The following is a 26,964-nucleotide window of genomic DNA, read 5'->3' as shown; positions in this document are numbered from 1 at the left end:
CCAGATGGAAAGACCGATTGCCCACCCCCAAACAAATTTTTAAACACAAAATTTGTTCTAATGCAGGTCGTTTAAAGTCAGATTCCCAAGACTTGTTGGATTGCTATTTCTTTGATTAAGAATTTTTTATTATTATTATTTTTTTTTATTAGTTTATTATAAGAAAAACGAAAAACAATAAATACATAATTCACCCCATAGAGGAACATGACTAAAAAACCGAGAAAACATGCAAAAGTGGAAAACGTGAATTATGTTAACTGTGGACTTAGGATCCGGTACTTATAGCCACACACTCCATAGGGAGGGCCCGGTTACCTGAATGGTGCACTTACCACTATATGGAAGTGAGAGGAAGTACACCAATGACAAAGGTCAATCCTCATAGACGAGGTCCCGTAAAAAGACTTCCTACATCGGGGGACGAAGTTCATGAAAATGTTTTAACCGTTGACCATTAACTTGAAAATGCTTTTTTGTCATTGGGATTTACCAAGGTGATTGCCCCGTAAGGGGTGACTTCAGTAACCAGAAAAGGACCAGACCAATGGGTTTTTAGTTTCCCTGGGAAAATATGTAGATGGGAGTTGTAAAGCAAGACCTTTTGACCGACCACAAACTCTTTGCGCAAGATTTGCTTATCATGAACACGTTTCATGTTAGCTTTATAATCCTTCAGATCGTAAAATCGCTCACGGATTTCTTCAAGCTCATTCAATTGCAACTTGCGTTTGACACCTGCCTCATCAATATTGAAGTTAAGGCTTTGTATAGCCCATAGAGCACGGTGCTCTAATTCAACGGGCAAATGACATGGTTTCCGAAATACAAGTCTAAAGGAAGACATACCTATAGGAGTTTTGAAAGCAGTTCTATACCATAAAGGCATCCGATAGGCGCTTGACCAATCTTTCCTATCGGGGTTTACAGTTGTTTCTAAAATCTTTTTGATTTCCCTATTAGAAACTTCTACTTGTCCGCTAGTTTGTGGATGATAAGGAGTTGCTACTTTGTGTGTAACTCCATACTTTTTCACTAGGGATGCAACAACTCATTTTGCAAAATGTGTTCCACCATCACTAATGATGGCTTTAGGAATGCCAAACCGACAGAAAATATATTCTTTAATAAAAATACAACGGTCTTATGGTCATTGCTACGGCAAGCTAGGGCCTCTATCCATTTAGACCGCGTAGTCCACGGCAACTAGAATATAAATGAAACCATGGGAAACGAGGGGAAAGGACCCATGAAATCAATGCCCCAAACGTCAAAAATTTCTACTATCAAGATTGGATTTAATGGCATCATATTACGTTTAAGTGATTAAGCCCAAGTTGTTGGCAACGAATACACGTCTTGCAATGCACTTGGGCATCCTTAAAAAGGGTAGGCCAATAAAATCCACATTGAAGAACTTTAGCGGCTGTTTTCATCCCACTAAAATAGCCACCACATTCTTTGTCATGGCAGAATGATAGGACTTCATTATATTCCCACTGGGGAATACAACGACGAATAATCTGATCCGCACAATACTTAAAAAGGTATGGCTCATCCTAGTAGTATAACTTAACTCTGGCCAAGAACTTCTTACGTTCATTTCTTGACCAATTATAAGGCATAACATCGGCCGCTAAATAATTTACAATGTCAGCATACCATGGTGATGAAAAAATCGCATACAGATGCTTATCAGGAAAAGAGTCCGGTATGGACTCAGAATCACTTTGATCGTCGTTTGTGAGTCTAGATAAGTGGTCGGCAACTACGTTTTCGACCCCTCTTTTGTCCTTTATTTCTAATGTGAACTCTTGTAGGAGAAGGATCCATCGGATTAATCTCTGCTTAGCATCCTTCTTTGCAAGAAGGTACTTAAGGGCTGCATGGTCCGTGTAAACTAAAGTTTTAGAACCAACCAAATAAGGACGAAACTTATCTAAAGCATAAATGACAGCTAAGAATTCTTTTTCGGTAGTTGAATAATTCCGTTGAGCATCGTTTAAGGTTTTACTAGCATAATAAATGACAGTGGACTTATTATCTAGTTTTTGTCCCAAGACTGCACCAACTGCATAGTCACTAGCATCACACATGAGTTCGAAAGGTTTAGACCAATCGGGAGGCTGTATAATTGGTGCGAGAGGTTAGAGGCGACTTTTAAAGTTTCAAAAGCCCAACGTCTGAGTTAAAATTAAAATCAAAGATTGCATCTTTCAAAAGCAGATTAGTTAAGGGCCTAGCTATTTTTCGAAGTCTTTAATAAACCGCCTATAAAACACATGGCCTAAAAGGCTCTAATATCACGGACAGTCCGTGGTTTTAGGTAGGGTCGCTATCTTATCTAGTTTGGCTTTATCTACTTCGATGCCATCACTAGATCTGATGTGACCTAGTACTATGCCCTTTTTCACCATGAAATGACACTTTTCCAGTTTAAAAGCGAGGCTCTTTTCTTTCACACCGTGTCAAAACCTTAGACGAGTTAGACAAACGATGCGTGAAGGGAGTCTCCATAGATAGAAAAATCATCCATGAAAACTTCCATAAAGCTCTACCATGTCACTAAATATATGAAGCATACACACATTTGGAAGGTACTAGGAGGATTACAAAGGCCAAAAGGCATTCATTTTATAGGCATACGTTCCAAAGGGACATGTGAAGGTAGTCTTTTCTTGGTCATCAATATCAATAATAATCTGAAAATAGCCTGAGTACCCATCCAGAAAACAATAAAAAGCATGACCAGCTAGGCGTTCGAGCATTTGAGCTATAAAAGGTAAAGGAAAGTGATCCTTTCGTGTCATAGCATTTAAACGTCTGTAATCAATACAGATCCTCCATTTCATAGGACCTTGTGTGACAACATAGTCACCCTTTCCGTTCACTGAACCATGGTAACTCCCGATTTCTTAGGAACTACATGAATGGGGCTTACCCATTCGCTATCGAGATTGGGTATATGATACCCGCGTCGAGTAAAGCGTAAAACTTCTTCCCTAACCACCTCTTTCATGGCGGGGTTCAAAAGCGTGGCGAGGTTAAGCGAAAGTCTTCGCGTTATCCTCCAAATGGATCGATGAGTGCAAATATTAGGGTCAATTCCTTAATGTAGGCTTGGGACCAACCAATCGCAGACCGGTGGTTCCCAAATCACCCGAATTAAACGTGTCTCTTCTTTCTAGGAAACCAGAGAAGATAAATTACCGGATGACTACCATCCGGATCAAGTTGAATATATTTTAATTACGGGGAAGAGGTTTAAGCACTGGGGTAGAAGGAAAATCAATAGATGTTTCGTCGGGGTCTTCATTTTGCATAATGAATACTTGCTTAGGTAGCAAGTCTTCATACTCAATATGTGGAGCAACCGAAGGGTCTACAATTGGTATGGACTCCAGGATGGTGTTGACTTCTTCTAAGTAGGAGTCATTTACAAAATCTGAAGTTCCAAAAGAAAGGAATTTGTACATATTGTTTTCATGAAACGTGTTGTTAAAATAATTTTGGGCTAAGCTCTCGGTCATGCTAACCCCCATCTATAGGCGAATCGGTAATTGTTTCATCATTTTAAAACATTTACCTCAACCGTAAGATGGCCAAAAGATAAGGACATCTTACCATCGCGGCAATTTATAAGTCGTTGGCGGTTAAGAAGAAGAAGCCCTAAGATGATTGGTACAGAGTCGTTAGTGACTTCTGTATCGAGGATAACAAAATCAGCAGGATAGTAGAAATCCTGAACCTTAACAAGCACGTTTTCCACTACACCCTTAGGATACTTAATTGACCCCCGCTAATTGCAATGTTATTTTTGTAGGTTGCATTTCTGTAGACCTATTTGTTTATACAAGTAATACGGGAGTAAGTTAACACTCGCCCCCAGGTCTAATAAAGCGATCGTCGTGTGAGAATCTCCTAAGGTACATTTTACAGTAGGACGACCAGGGTCCTTGTACTTAACAATTCCATTATTTTCGGATAAAGTTGGGAACTATTTAGTTAGAAAGGCGTCTTTAGGTATGTTGGTCTTATGCCTAGTAGTGCACAACTCTTTAAGAAACTTAGCGTGATTAGGTAGCTTTTTAATAGCTTCGAGAAAAGGAAGGTTTATCGTTAGATTTTTGAAAACGTTCCTAATCTCCTCAAAGTTGGTATCCCCTGTTAGCATGGCTAATTTTTTGAGGAATGGTGGTTTAAAGCTCTATATTTTAGCGTATGGCTCGACTTGATGTGTAACCTTGGCTTTCTGTGTTTCTTAGGTTGTGGTTTAACTGGTACCTCTACAGTGGTAGGCTCTTCAGTTTCTATTTCGGTATCTAGTTCGATATCCGGTGTAGGGAGTACTGATGGGGTAACTATAGGCATAGTTACTTTGTTATCAACCACTCTTCCAGAACGGAGGGTGGTGATGGCATTTAGATCACCTACGATTGTAGTTTCCGTGCTAGTATTACCGTTTACCTCAAAGGCTGTGTTTGCTGTTTTAGGGTTTGGTATAGCTTGTCCTGGAAACACGCCTTTTGGTTGGGCTTTCTCTTGGGCTAACTGTTGTATGCCCTGATTTATGGATTGTAAGATCTGTTGGTTTGATTGAGTCATTGATTGGAAAAGTTGTTAGGGTAACTTTGTATAAAGGCGTCTATCACGATCCGGATGTGATTGTGTAGTAGTCACAGTGTGGTGCGACCGGAACTATCTCCACGTTGATTATTTATGGGTGGGTTGTGATAGTTACTATTGTTAATCGAACGATACCTCTATTGGTATTATAACTATTATAATTACCCGACCTTGTGCTAAACCTTGTGCGTGGTTGCGCTTGGTTGTTATAATTATTATAATTTCCACGACTTTGTCCCAATCCTTGCCTAGGTGGAGCTTGATTATAGTTGTTAAACTTGCCTAACATTTTGGTTATTAACCTTGGAGGTGAAACTTGTTGGTTGTTTAAGCCAACTAAAGTTGGGATGTTGTCTCCATGGGGCATTAGGAATAGGATAGCTATTAATGGAGCAAACATTGTCTTGCTCTAATTGTTGTTGTTCATAGGCTTAGAGGACAATAGGATTCAGGGTGCTCATGACTCAAAACGGACATTACATGGGTTGGAGTTAACATTCATGACGGGATAGGCTTTTGTTGCCTGAGAAAATAGCCTCAACCTTTTTAGTTAGAGATTCGATTAAATTTTTTAGTTCTAGATCGGGTTTCATCTCAAACATACCGGTGGCCTTAACTGTTGAAGAAGATATAACCGCGCGGGGGATATCATCACTACCCCCCCAATTGTTATTACGTTTAGTTTGATCTTCTAAAAATTTGTAAGCCTCCGAGGCTCCTTTACTTAGGAAACTACCCCCATTCATTATGTCAAGGACTTCTTTATGGTGATGTTGAAGTCCTTTGAAAAAGGCACGTACTAACGTGTCGTTTGCTAGGTTATGGTGTGGACACTCTATAAGCAGATCGGTGAAACGATTCCAAGCCTCCGAAAATGATTCATGAGGATTTTGTCGAAAAAATGAATCTTGGAAAGCATCTCATCCGTCTTTAGGGGTGGGTAAAAATGTTCCATAAACAGCTGAACAAGTTTAGCCCACGAGTCCCGCGTTAAGTTAGGCTTGGGCGCTTAACCAAGACGCCCTTATCGGCTAAGGTGAAGGGAAATACCCTCAGTTTAATTTGTTCCGTACCAACCGTAGGATGATGGAATGTTGTAAGGACTTGTTCAATCCTACACGCGTGTGTTGATAAGGTTTTCATGGTCTAAACCATGGAAAGCGGGTAACAAATTAAATATGTTTGGGGAATTCAAAATCCCCAATTTATCCGCTAGAACGATGCAAGATTTAGGGCTATCGCTCGAGGCTTTGTAAAAGTCGGAGAGAGGAGTCTCTCTTTCTTCAGCCATTATGTCCGGTGTGGTTGGTGGAATAGTAGCTAGAGGTGTAGTGATTGGTATACTCAATAGATTTGCTTGTTGACGCTGACGGTTAATTACGTTCGGTGTTTTTCTCCGACCAGACCTTAATCTCATGCAAGTCTAAGTCTAAACACGACAACACTCCAAACAATCTTGATATTTTAGTATAAACCTCTAACTGGAGATGCGAGGTATGGAAGAAAGGAATACCTGATAGCGTCCTTGCTTCGCTTATGAATAGTGTCTTGTTTACGCGTGTTCAGTGTAAATAACAAGTTAGAACACTGAAAAACTTAAAAATGAAAGTTCGAAACAAACCTGTAGAAATCCGGAAAATTTGGCTTAGGGCGCGGGTGCACTCACTTAGGGCGCGGTCGCGCTTCGTGTTCTAGTAACTTAGTGCGGGTCGGTCGCTTCGGTATGGGGCGGTCGGCTTCGTGTTCCGTGCTATAGAGGCGCAGTGCGCTCTTCCTTATAAGCGCGATCGGCGCTTCGATGGAATTTTGTCGCGGAATTTTTCAACGCTGAAACGGATAACCACAGTATGAATCAAACAAGGGTGGGTGGGTTTAATGGGACTGAAAAATGACTTATTCTACTATAAAAACAATGCTAAAGTGCAACTAAGATGGTAGCAGCGCCATTTGATAAAACATAAAATTGAATAGTTTACCTACGAAATGAACGATGAACTTAAAACGTAAGTAAACTAAACTATATTATGAGCCTATGTTTATCAAAGTTTCTACTCTCAGGTCTATCGAAATAAAGTGGAGTAACAAATTCGTTCCACTCCTAGTTTTCTAGCATGGAATGTTTTATAGTCTAATTTGTCAGTCTTAAGTCTAATGAGAGCTTTACGAAGGGTGTTATACTACGATACCTATATGAAATTGATTATGTTGAATTTAACTACGAATGCTATGGAAATATGATTGTTTTTTAATCTAGATAAAGGATTAGAGGGGAATTGAATCCACCTCGAATCCAACTTAACAACCTAGCATAGATTCTTGTATCTCGATTCTTACATTCTTACGGCAAGAAATTCGAGTTCTAATCCCTAGTGTTCATGGCATTTCTACCGAATACTAACTAGCATGTGAGGTCGTCCACCCATTCTCATGGCGAATCACGACCTTCTAGAGTGGAATAGATTCTATAATGCTTCTACACTATACCACTAAGTTTTCATCAAGGCTTCATCAACCCCTCTAATGGAGGTTTTAGCCTTGAGTCATCAAACCATCATTTCCCATTGAATTATAACTACTCATCATATTAAAATTCTAACTTAACTAAATTAACTAACAATGTTTCAATCTACTTAAACTACGAAATGATAATCAACAAGAATTAAAACTAGATCTATAAATTGAGATGACAAAAATCGAAATTGACAAAATAACTATTTTATTTATCTAATCAATCAAGAACAATGATTCAAAGACTTAATCTAAAACAAGAATTGAAAATGGAACTAAAACTTAATTAATCTACTGAAAACTAGATCTAGAATTATCTATATGGTTTTAGGTCTAACTAGCTACCATTAACAAAGAGCTAAGCTTTTGTTTTTATATGTCCAGATCCAAAAATCGTGCATGGGCTTGGAGCCATGTTTTGGGCCAGAGAATCAGGCCCAAAACCCAATTCTTTCAGTCCAAAAAGGCCTCTTCAGCTGCAGTTGGCTTCAACAGACTTTTCGTCCACTTCTGCTCCTCTGATTGGATCAAGGCTTAAACCATTGGAAAGATTTTTCGAGCCGGTCGTTTTTGACATAAGGTAGGCCCCATTCACGAGGTCTGAGTCCAAAGATACGGCCTTCGGAAGTTCTCCTGACTTGTGTGTGTTGTTTCAGCCCGCGTCGACTTTTCAGCTTTTGACCGGGCTTTAGAAAGGCTTTGTCTTCTTGAATCTTGGCCTTTAATCACGGAACTCCTTAGTAACCGACCTTAGCTCCTTTATCTCGCTAAAGTGGCACATTTCTGCACATAATGGACTTTGAAACCTGAAATGCATAAAAACACGTAATCAGTGTTAACTCTTAATTATTACTCACATAATTGGTCTAAAAGTATGCCTGTTACAGGGTTAAAACTACAGTTTTGGGCTCTTATCACGCGCCATGTGCCTATTCAAAACATGATTAGAGCGCGCCCTGCGCCTTGTGCTTGACAAGAGTCCAGTAGATATAGCGCACCCTGCGCTCAACCAAAGCTTAACCAGAGCGCACCCCGCGCTTCACGTATTATTTAGATTTCCACCGCACCATTTTAGTTTTAGTTCCTATTTTAGAAACTTGTAAATCTCTATATAAACTTTTGTAATCTTCTTAGAAATTAATCAAGTAAATATTCTCAAATCTCTCTCTCTCTAATTTATCAAAAATGCATAAATAAACTTTAAAAATAATGAGTCCAACCCATAACAACAAATATAAGCAACGCTAAAATTATAATCAAACAAATTATCAAAAAAATAAGTTAAACAATGGAGTTGAATGGTGTACTTGCTGCTAATGACAATGGTCAATAATCCAACTATCGAAAAGTTTTATTTATATGTCATCCCTTTGCTTCGTCTTTTCACCGAAAAGAACGCACAAACAAATTTTAAAACTGAACATATTGAACAAAATTCATCAATGTAAGTGTAGCAATAGATAACGTTTCAATCAATAATGCAGAACTCTGTCACAATATTGCAGATATTTATTGCTTTAGTAAGAAGTACTATGAAAAAAACAGACTAATCCAAAGAGTAGGACGCCCTGTATCAAGTAAATTATTTTTATTCCCTCGAAAAAATTTTATTTGTGTGATTTCGACACCGTACCACTTGGTAGCAATTTTTGAACGACTTTGGCCCAAATTGAATTGCGCTTCTACTGTTGAGGATATTTAATGTGAAAGTTGACTCACGACTATTGTTGATTGAGATGGTTTTACATTTTCGATTTACATTACAATAACACATGAAGGAAATTGTCTAATCACAATAAAACATGAAGGAAAATGTCCAAAAAATAATAATTCTGAGTTGGAGAGTTTCTTACCGCAATCAAATTCACCAAGTTTCCATAATCAAATACTAGTTATTAGAACAGATTGATAGCGATGGCGAGGAGAGTTCGAAGCTTCAACAGGACAGGAGAGAAAGAGGGGAGACGAAGATAGACTGAACGGAGAGAGAGAGGAAAAATCGAGAAGCATAGAGAATTCTCTATTATGAGCAAATAACATTTCTGCCTTGTGCTAAACTGAGAAATTACCGAAATGCCCCTAGGACGTACACTAAAATCACTGTTCCTCGACCCCCACATTTTTCTATATAGTAAAGATATTTCCCATATTTAGATAGTTTGAGCAATTTTGTATGATGAATTTGTTATCTCTAGTAGTAGTATCTTGATAAGTCGCGATTATTACATATTCACTTGAATTTTATATGAGTTAGTCCAGTTATTTTATATAATTTCGTATTGATTATCGTGTTTCCTTGGTTTTTGCAGAAATGGTATGAATGCGTGAACAGGTTGAAAAGTGCTGGAAGTTGACTAATTGTGCTATAGAGAGGGCCTCTATTTCCTAGCGCTTGACTAAGCCCAAGTGACCAAAGCCCAGAACCGAGAGTTAAAAGGTTGGACCGAACCAGTTAACAACTAATGGCCATACCGATTCATGTCCACATGAGAGCACCGAATCAGACCTTATGTTTCTCCACCCTTCGCTCATGAACAGAGAACAAAAGGCCGAAAGTCCTTATTCAAATAAAAGCGATCGAATTCAAAATCTCGCTACCAAATTAGATACTCCTAGTTCCATTCCAAATCAAACACCGCTAAAAACCAAACCTCTATATATACAAGCGAAAGCGATGAAGAGAAAAGGGTCGGTCTTGGCTGGAAAATAAAAGCAGAGAGAACCGGAGAAAGGAAAACAAAGCTAGGACCGAGCGAGAGAGGAGAAAAGCGATGAAACGAGGATCAGAGGCTGGGACCAAACGCTAGCAGCCCAGAAGGTGCGTTTCTTGGCTGGAAAAAGCAACCGAGGAAGGTCGCGTTTCTTTCTTTGGAAAAGAGGCAACAAGCAGCAGGAGAGAGACTACACACGGGGAAAGAAGGCGTTCTTGGCTGGAACAAGAGAGGAACGCGAATGATGAACAAGAACAAGTCGTCTCTTGGCTGAAAGTGGGTCTAACACAGCATGAAGAGAGGCTCGGTGGCCGTTCTGCGAGGAAGACGATTGTTGGAACCAAGGCAACAACAAGAGAGGACTTCACAAAGAGGCTATGGATCTGTTAAAGGGAGTTTTATCTCTTACGTTTTATGGTTCCGGTTATTATGTGTAGCTAAACTATAAGCTGGGGGCTTAGGGAAGCCCTAGACTTCGCGTGGGTTTATCTTGTTTAAGTGATTTACTGTTCTCGGAAGTTAAAGATTCATTGATCATTTTCAAATTATTGATATTAGTGGTATACTTTCATTAATTATATCTTGCATGACTTGACTAGTTAATCGTTAGATACATATTCCGTTCTTATCAAAGCATCGTTTTATCGTTTACGTAAACTTGTGAGAAGTCGTCTTGTAAGAAGACGATTTTTTTGCTAGGAGTTTATATTCTCGCTTTGTTGAAATTGATCAAACCAATATATAGATTTATATAAGAGCTCAACGTTCACATCTTCGAAAAGCTAGGGATTTCTTTTCCTCGTGCTACTCGTAATTAAAAGAGAACTTTAAAATTAATTAAACTAAAATAATCTACAACGGTCTAGGGTGGATTCAATGCCTTAGTGTTTTCTTAGTTAATAGTTAATCCATTTAATTTATTGCTTTAGTAGTAATTAGTTAATTTTAGTTAATAGTAACTCAAACTTCCATAAAACAAATATTGTTCGAATTAGGTTAGGTAATATTTTAGTATTCAATTGTCACGAAAGCAATCCCTGTGGGATCGACCGTTAAAAAACTATATTCAACGATAGGCGTGGCTGCGGGTTTAACTAGGGTTAGATTAGTCTATTTAATTAGACTGACTAATTTTCTATCAAGTTTTTGGCGCCATTTGCCGGGATTGTAGTGGCACAATTGAGTTTTAAAGTCTTATTTATCGTGATTAAGTAGTTTAAGTTTAGTCGTAGTTATATTAATTAAGTAGTTTACGTGTTTAATTTTAGTTATTTTTTGCAGATAGTTAAGCAAAGATTTCTTCTTACAAGGTTGATAGTCGGATTTTGTTGTGGACTTTGTGAAGTTTCTTGCTTGTCGTCACCCTAAAAATCATAAGTAGCCCTCGAAGGCTCACGCGAGGTAATGTCTCTTTCCTTTGTGGGTTGAATTTTGTTTGTTTAAATTGTGTTTTGTTTGTTTTATTGTTTCTTGCATTTAGGATTGGTTAAGTCACCTTTGACCAGCCTTAGGCATCTTGCATTAGGACAGGTTTTAGCCCGCTCACTAGGAAAACTCTTTTGACACGTGGATCGAGTGACGGTGCTTTTGCACAAGAACTGGGAATCGTGTTATTTGGGTTTAGGAGCAAATATATTAAACAATATTTAAAATTCAATCTGGGTTGAAATATTTGTTTGGTATTGTTTGTGTGAGCATCGTTTGCATCATTTATTAGAGTCTTAGGTTTTAGAAGTGGTTTATGATTGAGACTCGATCCAATAATCCAGAGTTAGCACTGTTTGATTCAGAAATTGAACGGACACTTCATAAAAGGATTAGAAATCTTGCCGAGTTAGAAATACCTATAACCTTTGTCGGAAATACATCAATTTTTGCTGACATGGCTGACAATAATAATGACATTGTTGTCCAAGTACCTAGGTCCATTAAGGAATTCATATATCCTACTAGGACAACTCGACCGTCTTGCATCGTTCCTCCACCGACCAATGCTAATAATTTCGAGTTAAAGCCCAATCTACTTGGGCTACTTCCTAAGTTTAAGGGTACGGATGAGGAAGATCCATATCTTCATGTAAGAGAGTTTGAAGATATTTGTGGGACTGTGAAACTTCAACAGTTTAGCGATGAGGCTATAAAGCTGAAGTTATTCCCTTTTTCCCTTAAGGAGAAAGCGAAAAGTTGGTTTCACACCCTTCCATCTAATTCCATAACTACATGGGAAAGATTATGCATTGTGTTCTTAAAGAATTTTTTCCCTAATCATAAGGCAACTGCTTTTAGAAAAAATTTATCATCTTTTTGCCAAGCTGATGGAGAGTCATTATGGAAGTGTATGGAGAGGTTCAAGGACCTGCTCTTGCAGTGTCCTAACCATGGCCTAGAGAAGGGTAGACTTATACAGATTCTCTATGAGGGTCTTGATTTTAGCTCTAAGGCTATGATTGAGACCATGAGTACTGGAGATTTCTGTGATAAGACTGTGGATGATGCATGGTCGTTTTTAGAAGACGTTGCTGAAAAGGTCCAACAATGGGAAACTAGTCGTGAGCCTAAGAAGGTGGCTAGTAGTACTACAAAGAATGTTATGTTTCACGTTGATAAAGATTTTGACTCGAATGCCAAAATAGCTGCCTTAGTTAGAAGAGTTGAGGCTCTTGAGGTAGAAAAGGAGACAAAATCTCCAGCTCAAGTTAATAATGTTGAGACCCCTGGTTGTTTGTTGTGCGATAGTCTTGATCACGTGATTGATAATTGCCCTGGCGTCAATGCGCAAGTTAATGCTTTTAATTCACACCAAAAGCCAGGCAATAATCCGTTTTTCTATAATTATAACCTGGGTGGCGTAACCACCCCAACCTATCTTGGTCCAAGGGTATACATCAGGGTGGTCCAGTTAGTAATACAAACCCGGTGCAACAATATACACCCCAACCACCTAAGCTGTCACCTTTAGAAGAAACTATGGCTCAATTAGCACAGACCACCATGAAATTCCAGGAAACAACCCAACAGTTTATGCAAGCCAGTCAAACGGCTACTCAGGAGAATGCTCAAGCCCTTAGGAAGTTGGAAGTTCAAATTGGTCAAATTGCTAATACTTTGAATGAGAGGGACAAGGGTAAGTTTCCTAGTCAACCAAGAGCTAATCCTAGGGGACAATTTGAAATAAGTTCTAACTTGAACCAAAGGGAACCACCGGGGAGCAAGCCAAGTCTATTACTATTCTTAGGAGTGGTAAAACAGGTTGATAATAGGGTTGAGGTACCTAAGGATGGTGAGGTTGGACCTGATCCTATAGAGATTGTAAGGGAGGAGAATGACGTAAGTGGGACTACTAGTCGTAATACTTCCAAGGAGAGCTTAGAACCTCCTACTCCTGTGCAGACTAGTCCTATACCTTCTTATATACCAAAAGCTCCTTTTCCCCAACGGTTAGATCAGGCTAAGAAAGGTTCTAATTTGAGTGAGATGATGGAGCTGTTTAAACAAGTTCAAATCAACATTCCATTACTTGATGCCATAAAACAAGTTCCTTCTTATGCCAAGTTTCTTAAGGATTTGTGCACACAGAAACGTAAGTTGAATGTGCACAAGAAAGCCTTCCTTACCGAGCAAGTGAGCTCCATTATCCAAAACCAAACCCCGCCTAAGTTTAGAGATCCTGGATGCCCTACTATTTCTTGCGTAATTGGTGATCATATGATTGAGAAGGCATTGCTAGATTTAGGGGCTAGTGTTAATTTGTTACCCTATTCGGTTTATTTACAGCTTGGTCTTGGTAAGTTAAAACCCACCACCATTACTCTTCAATTAGCGGATAGTCTCCGTGAGAGTTCCACGGGGTATTATTGAGGATGTTTTGATTCAGGTTGACAAGTTTTATTTCCCTGTTGATTTTATTGTTCTAGATACACAGCCTGTTCAGGACCCTAAGCACCACATTCCTGTTATCTTAGGTCGTCCATTCTTGGCCACATCTAATGCTATCATTAACTGCCGTAATGGAGTGTTGAAACTTTCTTTTGGTAATATGACTACCGAGCTTAACGTGTTTAATGTGGGTCAACAACTCCCTGAGCCTGATGATTTTTGGGAAGTTAATCTTATTGAGTCTGTGGTCCATAAGACTTTCTTAGAGAGTTATTCCGATGACCCTCTTGAGTCTTGTTTAGCTCATTTTGGTGGTAATTTTGATGTGGATAGTTCTATTTGTGAAGTTAATGCTTTGCTTGATGCTACCCCGATCTTAGATACTAATAAGTGGAAAACCAAGGTAGAACCTCTTTCTCCTTCTGAGTCTAAACCAGTTTCTTCCATAGATAGTCCTCCTAAGCTTGAGTTGAAACCATTACCAGATACTCTTAAATATGTCTTTTTGGGGCCTGTTGAGACCTTGCCTGTTATTATTGCGTCTAATCTCGATAGTGAACAAGAGGATAAGTTGATTAGGGTTCTTAGAGACCATAAAACAGCTCTAGGGTGGACTATTGCTGATATTAACGGGATCAGCCCCACTGATTGTATGCATCATATTCATCTAGAGGATAATGCTAAACCAACCCGCGTGAGTTCGAGAGGCGGCTTAATCCTAACATGAGAGAGGTAGTGAGAGCCGAGGTTCTTAAGTTGTTAGATCACGGTATCATTTATCCCATCTCCGATAGTCAATGGGTGAGTCCGGTTCAGGGTTGTACCTAAAAGTCCGGTATTACGGTAGTTAAGAATGTGAATGGCGAGTTAGTTCCTACCGTATGACTCTTGGGTGGCATTTTGTATTGACTATCGTAAGTTGAATCTAGCCACTAGGAAAGATCACTTTCCTCTTCCTTTTATTGACCGGATGCTCGAGCGGTTAGCCGGTCATCCCGATTATTGTTTTCTCGATGGTTATTCGGTTATTACCAAATATGTATTACACCGAGGATCAAGAAAAGACTACTTTTACTTGTCCTTTTGGAACTTTTGCCTACCGTCATTATGCCATTTGGGTTATGTAATGCACTGGTACCTTCGAGAGATGCATGCTTAGCATTTTTCCGACATGGTAGAGAGGTTTCTTGAGGTGTTTATGGATGACTTCTCGTATTTGGTGATTCTTTTGATGAGGGTTTGCACCATTTGGAATTAGTATTAATTAGGTGCAAGGAGAAGAATCGGTGTTGAATTGGGAGAAATGTCATTTTATGGTTCAACAGGTATTGTTCTTGGTCATATCGTTTCTAGTAAAGGCATTGAGGTTGATAAGGCAAAAATTGATGTCATTTCTAGTCTTCCACCACCTAAGACTGTGGAAAGATATTAGGTCTTTTAGGTCATCTTTGGATTTTATAGGCGATTCATTAAGGACTTTAGCAAGATTTCTCGTCCCTTATGCAATTTACTTGGTAAGGACGTCGATTTTGTCTTTGATGACGATTGTTTGAAAGCTTTTGAGAAGCTTAAGCATTTATTGACTACCGCTCCTATCATACAACCACCTGATTGGAGTGTGCCTTTTGAGTTAATGTGTGATGCGTCGGATTATGCTATTGGGGCTGTTTTAGGTCAACGGTTTGATAAATTGCCCCATGTAATTTATTATGCGAGTCGAACTCTTAATGATGCCCAAATGAATTACACTACAACCGAAAAGGAGTTGTTAGCTGTTGTGTTTGCTTTAGACAAGTTTAGGTCTTATCTCATAGGGTCTAAGGTTGTCATGTTTTATTGATCATTAGGCTTTGAAGTATCTTCTTTCTAAAAAGGATGCTAAAGCGTCTTATTCGTTGGGTCCTCTTATTACAAGAGTTTGACATTGAGATTAGGGATAAAAGTGCGAGAAGAGCGTGGTCGACACCACCACTTGTCTAGGCTTATAGTAGAGTCTTCTACTAGTCTTTTGCCTTTGAATGAGTCCTTCCCCGATGAGCAACTTTTTGATGTCTCCCGGTTGCCTTGGTATGCGGATATTGTTAATTATCTTGTTATAGGTCAGTTTCCTTCTCATTGGAAAAACAAGATAAATCTAAGTTTCTTCGAGGTTAAGTATTTTTTTAGGATGACCCATACTTGTTTAAATCATGCCCTGATAATATTATTAGGAGATGTGTTCGGGAGAGTGAGTTTAGAGTATTCTCTCCTTTTGCCATGACCATGCATGTGGTGGTCACTTTGGTCCTAAGAAGGCGGCTGCTAAGGTTTTGCGATGTGGTTTTTTATTGGCCTACTCTATTTAGAGATGCACATGAGTTTTGTTTAGGATGTGATCGATGTCAACAGACGGGGTAATATTTCCCATAGGAACATGATGCCTCTTTCCCTATTTTGGTTGTTGAACTTTTGATGTGTGTGGGGTATAGACTTCATGGGTCCTTTTCCACCTTCCTTTGGTTATCTTTATATCCTCGTCGCGGTAGATTATGTTTCTAAGTGGGTTGAGGCGATTGCCATGTAAAACGAATGATCACAAGGTTGTAGTTAACTTTTTGAAATATAATATATTTTCTCGTTTTGGTACTCCTCGTGCAATTATAAGTGATAATGGTACTCATTTTACAAATCGTGCGTTTGAATCTTTAATGAAAAAGTACTCTATTACTCATAAACTTGCTACCCCTTACCATCCCCAAACTAGTGGCCAAGTTGAAGTATCTAATAGGGAAATTAAACGGATTTTAGAAAAGACGGTACGACCTGACCGTAAGGATTGGTCTCAACGTCTTAATGATTCCCTTTGGGCTTATAGGACTGCTTATAAGACTCCCATTGGTATGTCTCCTTATAGGCTTGTGTTTGGGAAGGCATGTCATTTGCCTGTGGAATTAGAACATCGTGCTTTCTGGGCCATTAAAACTTTTAACTTTGACATGCGTAGAGCAGGTTCACAACGTAAGCTTCAATTAAATGAGTTAGCTGAGTTAAGGAATGAGGCATATGAGAATGCCAAGATTTACAAGGAGCGGACTAAGATTTTTCATGATAAATCTATTCTTCGCAAGTCCTTTGAACCTAATCAAAAAGTTTTGCTATATAATTCTCGTTTGCGTCTTTTTCCTGGTAAGTTACGTTCTAGGTGGACTGGTCCTTTCATTGTTAAAACTGTTTTTCCTTATGGAGCTGTTGAGATAGAGGATCCTACGGATGGTCGTATGTTTAAGGTTAATGGTGACGCGCTTGAAACCATATCTTGATGGTTTTGCTAATAAGGATGTGGAAGAAGTGGATCTTATTGATCCCGCTTTATCATGACTAAAGGAGTATGCTTATTGTATTTTAGTAGTTTAGGTTTTGTTTTTCGTTGTTTTAGGTTTTACTTTTCTTTTGTAAGAGTCACTTTATTGCTCCCAAATATTTCATTCCAGCCCCTAGTCTCCATTTGGGTTAACCAATGAGAAACATATTATTGTGATTTTCAGGTTATGACGGTTTTGTATTTATGAAATGTCGAAAATACAAAGGAGACTCTGTCGAAATTTTTTCAATTTTGGGGAGTTCATTTTGTGTTTAGTTGGTAGACAAAATGCTAATCTAAGAATTGGGTGTCGAAGCATTAAATGCGCTAGAGAGCGTTTAATGTAAGCGCTTATGGGAGGCAACCCATGTTTTTATTTTGTTGAGTCTTTTGTGCGTGTATCATGCATTCCACTCTAGCACCTTTTCTCTGCCTTTTTGGAGGCGTGTAACTCTATGGGATGAGACACGGACACATTTTAGTCATTGTAATGGCTGGGTCCTCTTTTATATTATCATTGTTATATCTTTTGTGAGGTACTAATTTCTACAGGTGACTTAAAGATATTATTTTTCGTTTTTGGAAGCTCTTGGTAACCTCTTTCCTTATATACTTTTACTTGTCTATCTTTTAAATTCCGTATCTATGTTAACATTGAGGACAATGTCTATAAGAAGTTTGGGGGTGGGAACAAAATGTTTGTTTAGCGAAAAATAAATGTCCAACATGGTATGATTAATGGTGATTTTCTATGATGAGAAAATTTAAAAAAAAAAATTGATTTCTAAAGCCACTGATTTTCAAGGAATCCATGAAGTTAAGAGTCACTTTTGAAGTCATTGTTGCTTTTAGACTATTTTCTACCTCTAGAAATAAATTTTGTTGATGAAAGTCTAAGCCAAAGTGGAATATGCACTATTAGCCACCTGATACATGTCAAATTGAAGAGTAATTTAATCTCCTAGTGAACTAGAAGAGGAATATAGAGACTTAACCCGTGAGATTTGAGCCTTTGAATTTCTTGGAGAGTTTTTACGTAAATTCAGAGTCCAAGTTGACTCAATCATTATTCTGTGGCTTAAATTAGCCAGATATGGTCTCATTTTTTTCTTATTTTGGTCGATCACGAAGTGACATCAACTGGGGAGATAGCCATTAGGTCTTGTAGTCTATTCGAAGCGGAATATCATACTGATAAGTCAAGTAGTAAGCCAATTAGCCTTTATCTATACCACCTAGTAAGATCATCATGTTAACCCTTTTTGAGCCTTATATATTAAGCCTTTTCTTCTCAAACCAACTATACTTAACCCAACTCCAGATATGGAGTGTAAACCCATATTATTGGCCTTACCCATATTTCTGAGAATTTCTAAAAGACTAAGGAGAAAGCTAGAAGAAAGAAGATTCGGAAGGAAAATTTACCAAAATCAAATGAAGAAAATCATTCCTTTTGCTCAAAGTGATTTTTTAAAAAAAGAGAAATCATTGAGCAGAAGTAGTGAGAAAGTCAAGTAATGTGATCTACAAAGTGAAGAAATTTTCCATGAAGGTCAAGTACAAGATGGTCTTTAGTTTATTCTCAGAAATTTTTGATTCCTTTTTACCATTTTCTTGTCAACCTATCCTAAGCCCCCGCCTTAATACCCAGACTTATCACAAAAGTATGATATGAAGTGTAGAATAGGTGAGAGGATGCTAAAGTGAAGGACCCGACACTTCACATGTGATTGATGTTCTTTCCATGAGACTAATTTGTTTTTGAAATTTCATAAGTCCGTCTTTCTGGCTAAGTATGTGGGATGTTCTATTATTTTACTCATTTCCACATACGAGGTAAAATTGAAAACTTATCTAAGAGAGAGACTTTCTTGTGAGTGTATGAATGGTGAGGATTGAGGTTGATATGTTCTTTGGATAGTAAGTTAGGAATTCCGTTACTTGGATAAGAGATTGTATTAGTTTGGCTAAACACACACACACGCTTTGGTTTGGAGTAGTAATCAATGATTTCTATCTTTGGAAGTAGTGATGAGTCTTGGTAATGATGATGTAAACTGTGACAATTGCTGATTTTTGAACTTGTTTAGTAGTGGGCTTAAAAAGATTTTATCTCCGAGAAAATTATTTCACCATTGGTTATGCTATGTTAATGTTTGTGGGTACCGTTTAGAAAACCCTCCGCGAGACTAAACTCGTCCACTAGGGGTAACCTAGAGGTTTAAAGGCTTGTTACACATGCTAAGTGTAATCGTGATTCCTCTGAAAGTGAGTTAGAATTTTTGTTTTGTCATTAGTTTAGTTTTAGTTTTGCTCGAGGACTAGCAAAATGTAAGTTCGGGGGTATTTGATAAGTGCAGAATTATTACATATTCACGCCAATTTTATATGAGTTAGTCCAGTTATTTTATATAATTTCGTATTGATTATCGTGTTTCCTTGGTTTTTGCAGAAATGGTATGAATGCGTGAACAGGTTGAAACCATATCTTGATGGTTTTGCTAATAAGGATGTGGAAGAAGTGGATCTTATTGATCCTGTTTATCATGACTAAAGGAGTATGCTTATTGTATTTTAGTAGTTTAGGTTTTGTTTTTCGTTGTTTTTAGGTTTTACTTTTCTTTTGTAAGAGTCACCATTATTGCTCCCAAATATTTCATTCCAGCCCTAGTCTCCATTTGGGTTAACCAATGAGAAACATATTATTGTGATTTTCAGGTTATGACAGGTTTTGTATTTATGAAATGTCGAAAATACAAAGGAGACTCTGTCGAAATTTTTTCAATTTTGGGGAGTTCATTTTGTGTTTAGTTGGTAGACAAAATGCTAATCTAAGAATTGGGTGTCTTGAAGCATTAAATGCACTAGAGAGACGTTAATCAGAAGCGCTTATGGGAGGCAACCCATGTTTTTATTTTTGTTGAGTCTTTTGTGCACGTGTATCATGCATTCCACTCTAGCACCTTTTCTCTGCCTTTTTGGAGACGTGTAACTCTATGGGATGAGACACGTGACACATTTTAGTCATTGTAGTAACTGGGTCCTCTTTTATATTATCATTGTTATATCTTTTGTGAGGTACTAATTTCTACAGGTGACTTAAAGATATTATTTTTCGTTTTTGGAAGCTCTTGGTAACCTCTTTCCTTATATACTTTTACTTGTCTATCTTTTAAATTCCGTATCTATGTTAACATTGAGGACAATGTCTATAAGAAGTTTGGGGGTGGGAACAAAATGTTTGTTTAGCGAAAAATAAATGTCCAACATGGTATGATTAATGGTGATTTTCTATGATGAGAAAATTTAAAAAAAAAAATTGATTTCTAAAGCCACTGATTTTCAAGGAATCCATGAAGTTAAGAGTCACTTTTGAAGTCATTGTTGCTTTTAGACTATTTTCTACCTCTAGAAATAAATTTTCTTATAACTAACCTAGACTCTTAAATTCATCCAGGTATTTTTCTTACGCATAATACCCCTAATGAATAAATAAATCAAAACACCCAAATACTATTAAAAAGGAGTACTTAGTCTTTTTACGCCATTGTAAATTCTTAGTACCCATATTGACCTTAAATTAAAATATTGCTTAACACTTTAAATAAGAGTAATTGGTAATTTCATGTGTCAATGAATTAAAATACAAAATCCACGCATCATTTGAATTGTACACACCATAAATACTCACTTTAATACTGAATTTAATAACCCTAATCGTTTTCTCTTCCCAAACATAATAACATGCCCAAAAACCCTTTGTATCCCACTATCTCTCTCTCTTCTCTCTATCTCTGTCGACAACATTACGCAACAAATTGAAAGTTAAAAAAAACAAAAAAAACGTAACAACTATCAGATCTTTCTTCCCAACCAACCGTCATTCTCTCTATCTCCCTTCAAATCAAATCCCTCCTTCAATTTTCCTTCATTTTCCCCTCCTTTTTTGCTCTCCTCTATCTCTTGCAACAACACGTGCATCAATCCAGTTGAATTTCGCCTTTTATAAGGTAACCAATTTTATATGGATTTTTTCTTTTGAAGTTTTTCTATTTGTTTAGCTGGATTTATGGTTTTAAATGGTGTTGCTTTTATCGTGTTCATTTTTATTGTTTCCTTTTGCTATTAATGTTGTTGATTAAGGTGTTTACCACAGAGACTTGAAGATAAATCCATTACTTTTGCATGTCTCAAATTCATTTTATGTTGATTTTGTTGAAACAAGGCTTCATTTCCTCAACTTTGCATGTGCTCAGCCATAAATTTTACTCCTCGACATGTGTGGGAAGCTCAAAGTTTCTGATTTTAGATTAAGCTCACTGTCTCAACAAGTCAGGATAATTTCAATTCTAAATAATGAAAATTATTGACAATTTTTTGTATTTCGTCTTTGTCTGTTTATATTTGTTCGTATACGTTTTTCCCAATATTCTATCTGTTAAAGTTTGGTCTTGTGGGGAGTGAGGGTCTTGTGGACTCTAATTTTTTTGAACTTTTTTTTTCCAGATGTTCTTCATAGATCTAGATTTGATTCTAACTATAAACGTTTTTGTGGTAGGACGATAGCCTACTTCACACTACCTGTGGTACTCCAAATTATGTTGCTCCAGAGTTACTATTGGTTCCCATATCATATCAAATTTCTCTGTTGTAGTTCTCTTTATTTTCTTTAGTTGTAAATAACCTGGGAATATCTTGTCTATTCAATTGGGTAGGTCCTCAATGATAGAGGCTATGATGGGGCAATGGCAGAGTTGTGGTCATGTGGTGTTATCCTATTTGTATTACTTGCAGGTTACTTGCCTTTCGAGGATTCTAATCTTATGAACCTGTACAAAAAAGTGAGCACTTTATAGACTTTAGAAGATCATTTTCCTATTTTATTTCCATTTTTGTTTAATAGTTGATTCTTCTTGCCTGCATATTTCGATGGCTGAGTTTACTTGCCCTCCTTGGCTCTCTTTTAACGGAATGAAACTGTCAAGCAGAATTTTGAATCCAAGCCCTATAACTGTAAGTACTTATGCCTACTTAGCTCCTAAAGCAATAGAAATGGTACTGATCACATGGCTTGAGATATATACGTGTATCACATTAAATAAAAACTCCATCGGGAAAAAAATTCTACATGTGTGAGTACCATTACAAGATTTTGTCAACATGTTTATATGTGTGTGCAAGCAATGCCTGGACCATCAAGGATTTCTTATTTGGATTTTTATTGTAGAGAATTTCATAAGAAAAAGAGGTTATAAGGATTAGCAAACTATGTACCTTTTGATGATAGTTCAGTAAGAATGCTAATGCCTTCAGTCATATAGGACATTTCAATAGACTGAACCCTCATAATCATTTGGATAATGATGGTTTTAAAAGGATTCTTTATATGATGCCTAGGACACTAAAAATTTGTCCTTTGGGAGTTTTTGTGCTTATAATCAGCTTCTTGCTTTGACTCTAGTTTTTTCGCACTTTCCTTTCATATAAACTAAGGCTTGAGTAATAGGGAGAGAGATAGAGCGGACCTTTTTTTGGATAAGTAGAGATAGGGAAGAACTAGAATTGTATTCAAGTGATGCATTACGAATTTCCAATCAAATAATAGATGCACCATTTGGAGACTTTCCCAAATAATTGTACCAATTATATGAATAAATGAGGATTTTAATCCCTTTGACTTGAATTTTCAATGTTTCAGTTAACTTAGTGTTGGTATTCTTTTTAAAGAAGTCGATTTGGGGATTTGATGAGATTCTTTTTGAAATTGGGATTTGCTTTATACGTTTAGTTTATTTTTGAAATTGAGTTGTGGGTATTGTTTACAACATGCAGTTTTTGAAATTGGGTTTTGGGATTGAATTAAGAAGTAGGAACTAAAGTGGTTTTCAGATTTTTTTTTCCCTAGACTTTATATTTTTGAATTATATTATGAAATATTTTTCATGTTTTCTATCTGATTTGACCGTTCGCTTCTCATTTCTTGATTAGGAATTATTTTCCTGGCCATGGAATATGATGGTTGTTGTTTGTGTTGTTGATAGTAAACCAGTAACTAAAAACAATATTTACTTACCGAAAAATGTTATTAAGTTTCTAATATTGTTGGAATGTGGATGGAATGTTTCATTCATTTTTCCTTCAAATTTCACAGAGTTCTCTTTTGAGCTTGCAATAAACACTATCCTTTTGGTGGTGATCATGTTGATTCTTTACCGGATTCAATATACTTTTATTGCAGCCTTGTAGGTTTCCTTCCATTTGGAGGCAACAGATTTTGCGCTATTATGGGTACTATTTTTGTAAGCTTCACTATTGTTTTTTTTTTACACAACGTTCTACTTTATAGCATCCTATCCCATATTGATCTATGCTTGCTATTTGTAATGGAAACTACTTTCAAATACATTTAATATCTATTTTTGAAATACATTTAATATCTTATGCTTGCTCGTGCATCAAATCTAAATGGGAGTCTAAATAGGTTTGATATCTACATAGGTTAGACTATAAAACATGGCCTTTATTTCTTAATGGGGGTCTAAATAGGTTATGGAGCATTGAGCATTTCATAACCATGTGAACTAATAGAGTCTACTCCATGAACCCCTCTTGAATATCCAGTATGCAGAGTTCCAGCAGCCCCTAGATCTGCGGTGACATGAGGGACTCAGTTTAATTACCATAGGTTGTTAATGACGAATATATAGAACAAAAGAATAGTTGTTGCCTTTGCTGCACTGACACATTCATACTATGCATTTTACAAGAATGGGCTTGGGGGAAAGGATAGTGTCACTAGCCATGAAATACATACCTATAACTTTATAAGGGCTTGTGCGATGGCGTTGCATAGGTTGGAGTACAACATACTCCTCAATCATGAAAAAATGACCTACAAGTAGCAATATAACACTTGAAGGCATGTAGTTACCATTTCTGATTTATTTCACCCCCCCCCCCCTTTCTGTCTTATTATATTGGATATTTGGTTTTATTGAGATGGGTTTTTGATATTTGTAGAATCGTTGCAGTTGGTTATATCATAATGCAAATCTGGACTGAGTGGATTTGTGCAAGAATAGCCATTCATTTATCAGAGAGTACGCTTTATTTTTTATTTTGGCTAAATTGAATGCTTAGTACAATGATTTAGTGTCTCACTATTAATTCACAACTTTAAATCGTGTTAATCAATCCTTGGCAAGTTTGCAAGAATAATGTGGGAAGCCCATTGAGAGAAGCTTAAGGTCTATAGTAATTGAGTACTTGGTCTGTTGGCCATTAACATTGGTGTTGGAGTATGACAATTGGGTATACCAATTTAATTGGCACACCCAAAAAATTGCAATGGAATATTAATTTGCACTTAATGTAAATGTTGTCGGAGTTTGGTATTTTCTTTGTCAACCAAGATGATTCATGCTTTGGTAAATAGTCACATAGTACATAGTCATTTCATCAACCCTTACGGCTCATCTCTCCTTGGGAACCGATGATGAAGCCTTACATACTTTGGTCAAAGCTATTGAGATATCCCATAAATTTAGTCATTTACTTTATGCACATGACCGGAAGAAGCACAATCGATTAAGTGAGTAGAAAATGATATTTGCTTCAATAAAGTTGTATATTTTGTGTGTGTGTGTGTGTAGCAATATAACACTTGAAGGCATGCATACTATTTAGGATCTTAGAAATCTGAATGTGTTATGCACACATTTTCATAATATTTTCAAGTATTAAAACATTTATTCCATTACCATATCATATATGGTGTAGTGCATGACTGCATATTTCTTGAATTTCAAGTTGTTTCTCATCTATTTTTTTGCGCCAAATTGTTTTGTAGGTAATAATCATTCATTCATGGAGCAAACATACTTTGAGTCCTTGAGAATTCTAAATCTTGGTAACGAGCTTCGGCTCTCCGTTACTAAGGGTCGGTGAACTGAGCAAATAAAGGCACTTTTAAAGTCATGGTAGTTCAAAGTATTTGATCATTGCGCAATAACTATTGGTTTTTCCATCACTAAAATTTTCTATACTTATAATGTCACCTCGAGGTCAGATCAACTCGAGAATGTGCGAAACTAAGATCAACTCAGCCCTACAGTATGCTAGCTCAGACACACTGAAAGTCGACTCTGGTAACTCCTATTATAGTTGTGGCCCTTGAAAAGAAAGATCTGCTTTGGAAGATTCTGCTATGGTGTTAGTCTCTACTATTATATGTAATTATTCATTTTCAATCTTATGTGTAGGCGCACGCTAAGTTGGGTATTGTTATGAGATCTTTATGACAAAACCTAAATGAAGCTGAACTCCAAGAGGTAGATGCTAATAGTCTATCACCTTGCTGGTATTTTTCAGGTTTCTTGCTAATTAGAAAAAAATTAACAACATTTTAACAGAACTTTACCCTGAAAATGAACGTGTAATCTGCCTGCTTTTGGACTTCTATTTTCTACAAGGATAAAAAAATTCAGCAAGACCAAAAGAGAAAAAACAGAATATACGGTGCTTTACAAGAAAAGACTACTTTTGGCACCTGTTCGATCAGCATATACAATTGAATTTGAATATTGAATAGTTGGTGAATATATATTCCACATTTTGAGCACAAAAAAGTTAGCTCAAAGGAAAGAAGATTACTAGGTGAAATTAGTCTTTCTCTCCCTGTTGTGTAATCAACTAACACTGCAAATCATGGTAAAATATAGAAAAAAAAAACATTATAGAACATAATGGCACGATAGAAACTCATTTAGCACCGTTTTTGTTATGTTATCATCTATGATTGCCTTCCTCTGGTGATTATTAAAATTCTTTTTCTTCCAAGACAGACCCAATCCAACTTGCGAAAATTTGTGAATGGAAAATGCTTCAAACAATTGAGCTCTTCAAAGGCTCATACTATATAAAATGGTTCTGATTTTTTGTATTTCTCATTAACTACTTGTTTAATGAGTTGCTTAATAATAAGAAGAAGAAGAAACAAAACCCTTAAATTTGTATTGGTCTTTCTGTTTGTATGTACACGGTTGTGCATCATATTTTTATGGGAATTACCATCCCAATGAGCTCCAATTCAACTTTGTATCTTTCTCATTTTATTACTGAAATCTTATTTCTCTAATGAGAAGATTGTCTTGAACTGATTTTGGATACGTGACAAAGTGATTCTTCAATGTATTAGATCATGGCCGAACAATGTCCCACTTTGTTTGTACTTTCTAATAAGTAGTACCAAATGGATTTGCATAGACCAATTTGTTTAGAAATGTCAAAAGAATAGAAGGCACCAATTGTCTTATGTTAAATATGATCTAAGCTAAGATATAATGTCATTTTTAGTGATAGATTTGGGCAAAATTTAAAATTTTCTATTGATTCAAGAAATGTGAGGAATCATGAAATTAGATACACTAATCACATTTCAGAGATGTGGCAAGCTGATTACGGCTACAACTTTGTTAGCTCTTGTAGTTTGAAGGAAAGATACATGACTATGTAGCGTCAAATTAATGTATCTACTACCTATGGATACCGTCCATCTCCATCTTTAGTACTTCCATGAACTTATTCAACATATTCTCTGATATTCATTTGTTTAAACTTGCCGAAAAAGGGTTCATGTTTCACATTTTTTTGTGCAGAGCACGTGCATTTTGCTAGTTTGTGTAATGAACTTGTAAATATGCTTGCTTAGACAAATTCATATAATCCAAGTTATCAACCTTATATTTCCAATTTATAAGCTTGGTCCTCTTGATGTTTCCTACCAAGTGTGTTTTATTCAGTGTTATCAGAACCGCCCCGGCCAGGCAATTTGACCCGGTCTTCAAACCAGGTTAGGTCACAGTTTAGATCGTTTATGCATTACACCCGGTACAAACCTAGCTA

General features: G+C 37.0%; 1 protein-coding gene and 1 long non-coding RNA gene across 2 annotated transcripts; both read left to right on the top strand.

Annotated features, from left to right (window-relative positions):
- Positions 1–11,309: 11,309 nt before the first annotated feature.
- Positions 11,310–19,615, top strand: LOC147488236 (uncharacterized). The gene is given in 4 exon segments (XM_086574315.1): positions 11,310–12,772; positions 12,805–13,673; positions 13,675–14,415; positions 19,514–19,615. Coding segments are annotated over 4 exon segments (2,898 nt in total). The 5' UTR covers positions 11,310–11,586.
- A 1,218-nt stretch (positions 19,616–20,833) lies between these two features.
- LOC147488235 (uncharacterized) lies at positions 20,834–25,504 on the top strand. The gene is made up of 4 exons (XR_015202156.1): positions 20,834–21,071; positions 21,620–22,074; positions 24,911–25,391; positions 25,473–25,504. It is a non-coding gene; the product is annotated as an uncharacterized LOC147488235 (long non-coding RNA).
- Positions 25,505–26,964: the final 1,460 nt, after the last annotated feature.

Source organism: Coptis chinensis, chromosome 7 (assembly GCF_015680905.1).
Source record: "Coptis chinensis isolate HL-2020 chromosome 7, ASM1568090v1, whole genome shotgun sequence".
In the NCBI taxonomy this organism is placed as follows: Eukaryota; Viridiplantae; Streptophyta; class Magnoliopsida; order Ranunculales; family Ranunculaceae; genus Coptis; species Coptis chinensis.
This window is presented reverse-complemented; position numbering and strand designations above follow the sequence as displayed.